General features: G+C 39.8%; 1 protein-coding gene across 3 annotated transcripts in view; it reads left to right on the forward strand.

Moving 5' to 3' along the window:
• Positions 1 to 7,972, forward strand: part of GREB1 (growth regulating estrogen receptor binding 1) — a 103,698-nt gene that overhangs the window by 77,901 nt on the left and 17,825 nt on the right. For all 3 annotated transcript variants that reach the window (XM_042446658.1, XM_042446657.1, XM_042446659.1), the window contains 5 exons: positions 558 to 897; positions 2,217 to 2,332; positions 3,491 to 3,693; positions 5,220 to 5,309; positions 6,762 to 7,327. In XM_042446658.1, the coding sequence (XP_042302592.1) occupies positions 558 to 897; positions 2,217 to 2,332; positions 3,491 to 3,693; positions 5,220 to 5,309; positions 6,762 to 7,327 (1,315 nt within the window). The remainder of the gene's footprint in view (positions 1 to 557; positions 898 to 2,216; positions 2,333 to 3,490; positions 3,694 to 5,219; positions 5,310 to 6,761; positions 7,328 to 7,972) is intronic.

Raw genomic sequence — 7,972 nt, forward strand, 5'->3', positions numbered from 1 at the left:
TTACAATTTGATTAAAATTAAAGAGGGGTAATATTAGCTTGGTCCAGTCTTCATTTTATGCACATATCACAGCATTTTTAAAGTGTGGAGGCTCAACAGTGGCGCACAAGTTGTTACTAATTTTGCCTTCTTGCAAGAGGAGGGAAAATCATTTCTCCCATTCATTATGATTCAACTATCCATAAATAAGAAGACTCTTATAGGTTCAGTGTGTATGCAGACATGACCTCCATGTGCTCAGTTGTTCATTACTCTGAAGTAAGCATACTTAGGATAGATTGCAGGTAACCTTTATTATTCCTGGGGTGGGGGGAGCTCAGTAATAATCACCATCTTCATATTTCTTAATGCTTCATTTTTTACATTTCTGACTGATTGTTCTAGTGAAGGGTAAACTATATAGGAGTCTTGGTGGTCTAAATTTGCCAGATCATTTTGAAGCCAAGTCTTGGGGGGCCTGAGCACCCCTTCCTTCCTATTCTGGGATTCCTGTTGAAAGGGTTCGTTATCTTCTGTCATCCAAGTGTCATTACAAGGTATTATTGTTTTGTTTCAAGGTTTCCCAGACTGCACAGTGCAGTGATAAGGACATTTGTCCTTGTTCAGCACTATTCTGCAGCCATGATGGCAGTATGTGGCTTGTCCCAGATGAAAAACTACACAACTGTTGAAACTCTAGAAATCACCCAGAATCTCATCAATTCTTCACGGCAATGCCCCAGCGGACATGGGCTGATGGTGGTCTTAAGGATTCCCTGCATCCCCCTGGCAACGGTGGCTTATGAACGTCTCAGCCATGTGAGGGAAAGGCTTGCCCTTGAAGACCATTTTGAAATCATCTTGGGCAACCCCAACTCTGGCATCAACATAGGGAAGCACTTTGTGGAGCAACTCAAGGTAATGTAGACAAGAGAACCTCATCTGCACAGATCATGTGGCTACTGACTGGGTATTGCTGACTGGCAATAATGCCTGTCTGGATTTTATTGATCCATTACATGCACAAACTGATCACTTGGAATCAGTGTGGGTGTGGGAGGTTGCCTCACTATCTAGTCCACTCTGCTCCAGGAACTGATTTGTCATGCTGCAGGTGTCCTTCAGGCTCAAGCCTGAACCATCACTAGATTGAAACCTTATATCTAAATACAGTGTTAGGTGAATTCCGCCCTTCAGCCATACTGACTGTGAGACTGCTGATTAGCAAAGCCATTTGGCAGGGGGCCTTCATTGTACCACTAATTATCCTATGAAGGAAATGAAGATATGACAAACCAAATTATATTTTCTGATCTCAATATCTGTTGATTGGTATTCCTAGATGGCCAGTTTGTTGTCCTATCCCCGCTCCCTTTTTTTTTTTCCAGTCTGGAAGTGAATTCAATTTATTTCAATTAGAGCTTTCACCAGCAGAACCATCAGCCAAAGGTTTAATTGATTTTCTAGGCTAAATTTTAACTAGTGGCAAATTACAAATTTTAACTAGTGGCAAATTACAAATTTTCTTACAAATTAAAGTTGGCACACAAGGTTCCACTATCCCTATTTTAGTATCTCAACAACCCTGCAAGGCAGATTATGCTAAGTATTAGTGACAGGACGTGTTGCTCAGTGACTTTTTATGGATGAGTGGGATTTGAATCGAGAGCTGAATCGACACTGCAGAAATGTTGAGGCACCAGAGCTCTCTCACAGAGAAGGCTAAATATCTACAATTTGCAGAATTCCATAGCTTTCAGCCATGGCAGTTAAAGTGGTGTCCAACTGGATTATTTCCACAGTGCAGATGCAGATGCAACCTAGCCTTCCCTGATCTATGGAAAATTCTAATCACTGCACCACACTGGTTTAACAACAGTCATGCAACCCTTGGCTCAATAAATGTTATTGGACTGCAAGTCCTATCAGTTTTAGCTAGTATAACCAGTGATGTGGGGTGTTGCAACCAGGGCCACTAGTTGCCTATCCCAGATTTAAGTGTAGACGATGCTATGACTCTGCTCCTAAACATCATAAAACAGGGTAGAGGCCAAATGACAACAGCTTCTTAAGTCTACACATCTCTTGGAGGAAAGGGCTGCAATTTGAACCAGGGACTTAGATGTACATCCTTAACAATGGGTTTTGTTTCATCAGCTTTTCAAGTACAATGGCTTTTTTCATTTCTCAAGTGACACATGTATGTGCTGATTAGTTCATTGCAAATATTATAACAGATCTGGCAGAAAATCGAAGATGATGAATGGAGACCCCAGACGTACTTGGAATTAGAGGGCCTACCTTGCATATTGATCTTTAGTGGCATGGACCCCCAAGGAGAGTCTCTCCCAAGGTAATAATACCCTGAAGTAATGTCATCTGTCCTTGCTGTGTCAATAATAATAGAAAGTCTAGTTAACACATTGCAGTTCTTCTTAAGGAGGGGAAGCAACCTCTTCAGGATTTTGCATTTGATGCGTGGACCATCAGTGGGCCTTAAACAAGGAAAAGCTTCATTTGCTTTGTTGTTTCTGTTCTGTGGATCAGCCCAGATCCAGACTACCTAAATGCTTTCTATCAACCCCCCTACCCCCACCCCAAGGCAGTTTGGAAATTCAGGCCTCATGAAATGTCAGCAACCACAATATCAAGAATTATGCTAGGGCTGTGTTCAAGACATAATGTTAAGCCCTGTTATGTTAAGCAAAGTGTGTTCCTTTGGTTGCCTGTGCTGAATAAGAATTTGACAAAAGGGGTGAGAGAGAGAAACAGCCCAGAAATTGGGAAGAAAAACTGTGTTTTGTTTGGCTACATGTGGGACAATAATAAAAATCCACAGAGTTCAGTGCTTATATATACTATGCTGTGTGGGCTTTTGCATCCACCAAGCTGTCCCAAAGATGGCCCGTGTCATTTATTTTTTTCTGGAGGTGCAAGAAGACTACATTTAGGTTTTCTATCCCTCCTACTCAATGACAGGGAAGGAAGGAAGCAGGAACATCCTATTCCTCTTGCTGCAATTAATGTGTCATTCCTAACCCAGTACTGGAATTCATTTGGATATGATATGAGAGAGAAATGTTTAGCACCATGTACACCATGCTTCCCAAGCTATGTAATGTGGAGGGCCAACAATTTTTCCCCCCTCAGTAATATCAGGGAGCTGTACCATACTTGTCCCCGTTGGCTACAATTCTTTCTTTCTTTCCTGGAAACCATGGGCAGTCACTAGTTCATGGACCATAACTCAGAATAGCACTGATTTACAGATCCTTTTTTACATACTATTATCAGTCAGCCCAACAGTGAACCGCGGATTGCCTGCTTTATCTATGCTAGTTTTCAGTATGTTGATTACAGTTGTAGCCACCATGATGTGTGGTTGAAATACAACAGTTTTATGTCATTCTGCCTTACTGTATACTGTGAAAAGAAGATGGCAGAAGGATGATAATTATTGAAAGAATATTGTAAAGTTCACATCTTTTCTCTTTCTGTCTGTCTCATCAAGGTCCTTGAGATACTGTGACCTGCGTTTGATCAATTCCTCTTGCTTGGTACGAACAGCCTTGGAGCAAGAGCTTGGCTTGGCAGCTTATTTCATCAGTTCCGAAATCTCTGTGGAGAAAGTGGCTCCACCCAATGATGTCCTGGAGAGTGATCCAGAGAAGCTGAGCAGTACTGATAATGAAGATGAAGAAACAGCAATAGAAGGTAGAGAGGAACATCAAGAAGACCATTATGTTAAAACATCCTAACCCAATCTGGGGCTCTTCATACATCTTGTACTACAGCTCCCATCATTCTCACCTAGTATGATCATTTTGGATGAAGATGATGATTGTAATACTTGAACATACCTGGCACGTCCCAAGCTGAGGGAAACCTACACTAAATGTTATCTGATTAGGACAATGAGATTTTGACATTAGCGACATAGATGTAATTCTGGCGCTATGAAAAAGTGGTTTCTTACAGTTAAGAAGTGGCCAGTATCTCCCCTTTACCTTTAGTTTCTTTTCCATTCTCTAGTAAGTCTAAATTAATGTTTGGATGTAATGTGTTGATGTTAATGGTACAAGTTACTGATGTATCATAGAATCATAAAGTTAGTACCCCCTGCCATGTAGTAATGCACTATTAAAACACTCCTGAAAAGATGGCCATCAAGTTCAAGATGGGCTATTGAGTGACTATTTTATGAATCAAACATCATGTGGCCACAGTAGCAGAAGGAAACAAACAGACCTCAGTGTCTTAGTGTTGACATAAGAAAAGAGAGAAATTGGTAAGGCAATATGGTGATGCAGTTCTGTCAGGATCCTGTATAGATCTGAAACTGGAAGCTGTATTTTGAATTATCCTTTCCTATAGAATAGAATTCAGAGCTTAAAAATCTATCTATCTATCTATGTATCTATCTATCTATCTATCTATCTATCTATCTATCTATCCATCCATCCATCCATCCATCCTCTCTGTCTTTCTTTCTTTTTCAATATGGTACTGGTGGTTTAGTGAATGTTTAATATTTCATTCTTAGTAATAGGAGCTTGAGATGCAAATATCTACTGAATTCATTTTTGCATACAAAAACAAATAATTTCATAAGTTTTCTCCATGCAAGTTCTGCTTATTTTTCATTATTTTGCATATTTGAGGAATTTTTGTGTGAAAGAAATTTGTTTGCCAAATATGTGATTGCATACAAAACAGTGTATTTTGTGCAAAATGCATTGGCTTTGTCTAAAAATGTTGGCTATGTGCAGAAGAGCAAGGTGGTTTGGGGAGTTTGGGGCAGATTTTTTTCCTGAATTTTTCAGAAAAAAACTCCCCAAATTAAACAAACCTCACAAGATTGACCATTTTCTTGACAAGTTGTGCTGAGGTCTTGAGGCACTCCTTGGCATGGAGGACAAAAACATTAGCAAATATTCTTTTCATCTCTAGCAGGGAACTCTCCAAATGAAATTGTAGTAAAACCTTCTTTCTACAGCTCTTGTCCTTTCCTGGAGAGCCAGTGGTGAGGGAGCATGAGAGCTGCAGAACATCTGGATAGCCACATATTCTCTGTCCCTGATGCATGTGTTGGATATTAGCTTATAAATTGGCAGAAAAAAATAGTGCAGCAGCCTGCAAATAAGTCTCTACTTTTGTAACTCCTTTGAATTTTAAAAGTAGATAGGATTATTATGACCTGAAAATATAATGCAAATTAATTTCCTTCCATTATGGAACAGGATCAGCTTCAGAAAAGAGAAGTCCGGTCAAAAGGGAAAGGTCAGGTTCACATGATTCTGGAGCATCCTCCATCTCTTCTAAAGCACCAAGTAAGATTTCAGCATTCACCCATTTTCTATATTTACTTAGGATGTCTAAACAGTGATATTGATGTAAGCAGACTTAGTCTATGGCTGCATCTGCACTGCAGAAATAATCTAGTTTGACTTCATTTTAACTGCCATGATTCAATGCTATAGAATTCTGGGAATTGTAGTTTGTTGTGACACCACTTGCTGATAGAGAGGGCTAAATGTCCCAGAATTTCATAGCATTGAAACATAGCAGTTAAAGTGGGATCAAACTGGATTATTTTTGTAGTATGGCTGCAATCTATGTAAGCTTATGTTAGCAACATCTTTTTCTCAATTGGACCTAAAGGTACTACAAGATCCCTTTGCATAAATGGTGATAGTTTAATCTACTACTGTTGCTAGTTGGCATTTGCTTTAGGAGAACTAGATTTCAACATTGTAGAACCAGAACAAATGCTTGTAAGATTAGAGACATACAGTATTTTGAAAAAATTAATTGGGAACTATTCTTTCAGGTAGTGTTGTTGAGGAGAGAAGCTAAGTTAATTTAAGTAACATGACATGTTGCAGTAATCTCTAGATGTGACAATTTGTAACAAAGAGCATTATATCAACACTGCTAAATCTGTGCACAATCTTAGTGCATATTCACCTTCAAAAATTATCCTAATGGAGCCATATGAGTGGAGTTGTGAATGAACTATCTGCCTTTCAGTGTGTCTTGGGGCTGCCTCATATTGGACATTGTACACAGAGATGCTCACCATTAAGTGGGGAGGAGTATTGTCATTTGTAAGGTGTAGGTATCTATCTTTTACCACAACAATGTGGATGAGTCAGCCACTATGCTTCTCCTAGTCCCAGCCCATGTAGGAACAATTTCATACAAAAAATAAGCAGTTGTATCACACTCCACAAGAGATTCCAAACAGTTTGGTCAATGGTGAAGGAACTGCAGTCTAAAACATCTGGTGGGACATTCCTAACCCTGCCTTATAAGAAAAATCATACACATCATGCCCTTTCTTTTCCGTGTTCCTCACTACAGGATTGAAATAAGCTATGATTCCTATTTCTTCCCCTGGCATCCTGACTACGCAAATGTTCTTGGAGAATGTTGTTAGTTGATCTATTCACATTTAATGTTGACAGTCAACTAACACATTTAAGGCACGTTTAATCATATTTCACTTCATTTTAAATGGTCCTTCCCTATATTGGCCCCACCCTTGGCTCTGCCTTTCTGTTTTGTTTATTGCAAACAAATTAGTTGTCACTAATGGCACTCTTCAACCCTTAGTTGTCACTAATGAATTAACAAAAAGCTTGGAAAAGCTCTTTTTGGATAACAAATCCCAGAATCCTGTGGACAGCATAGCCAGAATTCTAGAAGGTGTATAGTCCAAAAACTTAATTTTTCCAAGTTCTGAATTAAGCAGTCCGTTAAAATCTAAACTTTGTTCATAGGCACAGCAAGCTGCAGTGAATCATCTCCTCCTCTAGTAGCTGCAGGGGAGGTTGGCAAGTCACCCCATAAGGTCCTAAGCAACAGTACTGAAGAAATTGTGAATAAAGCAGAAAAGCCCCAACAGAAAGTGGACAAAGATTCAAAGGTGGCAGCTAAACTGGCTCAAGCTTCCATTGCATCATCATCACCATCCCCTTTCTCATCTTCCTCGGCCTCTTCTGCACCTAGTCACAGTTCATTTGTCCTGCAGGCATCTCATTGTTCCATGGCTAAAGCCTCCCAGCAGCCTCCCATAGTTTACTTGCCTAAACTGGTGTATGATATTGTGACCTCTGCAGACAGCACAGGGCTTTCCAAATCATCATCTCTCTTGCCTTACCATTCGGTAATGTGGGCAAGTTCCTTCCGCCCTCTCATGAGTAAAATGATGACCTGCACAGAGCAGTCTCTATATTATCGTCAGTGGACAGTGCCCAAACCCATCCACATGGACTACAACAACAGGAATGAAGGCAGGATGGACACCTTTCACCCACGGAGGCTGCTGCTGAGTGGACCACCACAGGTATGTCACAAGAACAAGGTAACTATGATTAAAACCAAGACTATGCTAATTTTGCCTTACTGCTTCATAAAAATGTAAGAACTGCCTTGCTGCATTTGGACTAACAGACTTGTTTAGAGCAATGCTGTGTTTTATAGGGATGCAAATCTTTATTTCTGAATTTCAAAAATTTTCTCCCCATTAAGTGAGATTATGGTCGAAAACACACTATAGAAATAATGTAGTTTGAGACAGCTTTAACTGCCCAGGCTCAGTGCTATGGAATCCTGGGAATTGTAGCTTATTGTAGCACCATATTTCACTGATAAAGAAGGATAACTGTCTCACAAAACTACAGCTCCCAGCATTCCCTAGCATTGACCCAGGGCAGTTAAAGTGGTCTCAAACTGGATTGTTTCTGCAGTGTGATTTGGACCTATGAGAATTTTAAGAGCATTTTCCCATGAGTTTTCGCCTTTAGAGGTTTTATGGAAAGAAATATTGGAAAAGTTTTTTTTGGGTACAAAGCATTGTGAGCCCTATCAACACTGACCTGTTGTACTTGTTCTAAGTTCAATGCAGACTCAAGATGCTATATAATAAATAAATGTAACAGTAACAGTACAGAGAGAACAGTTGGCAGAGAATACTTAGATTTAAACTGGT

This window comes from Sceloporus undulatus, chromosome 1 (assembly GCF_019175285.1).
Source record: "Sceloporus undulatus isolate JIND9_A2432 ecotype Alabama chromosome 1, SceUnd_v1.1, whole genome shotgun sequence".
NCBI classification, from domain to species: domain Eukaryota; kingdom Metazoa; phylum Chordata; class Lepidosauria; order Squamata; family Phrynosomatidae; genus Sceloporus; species Sceloporus undulatus.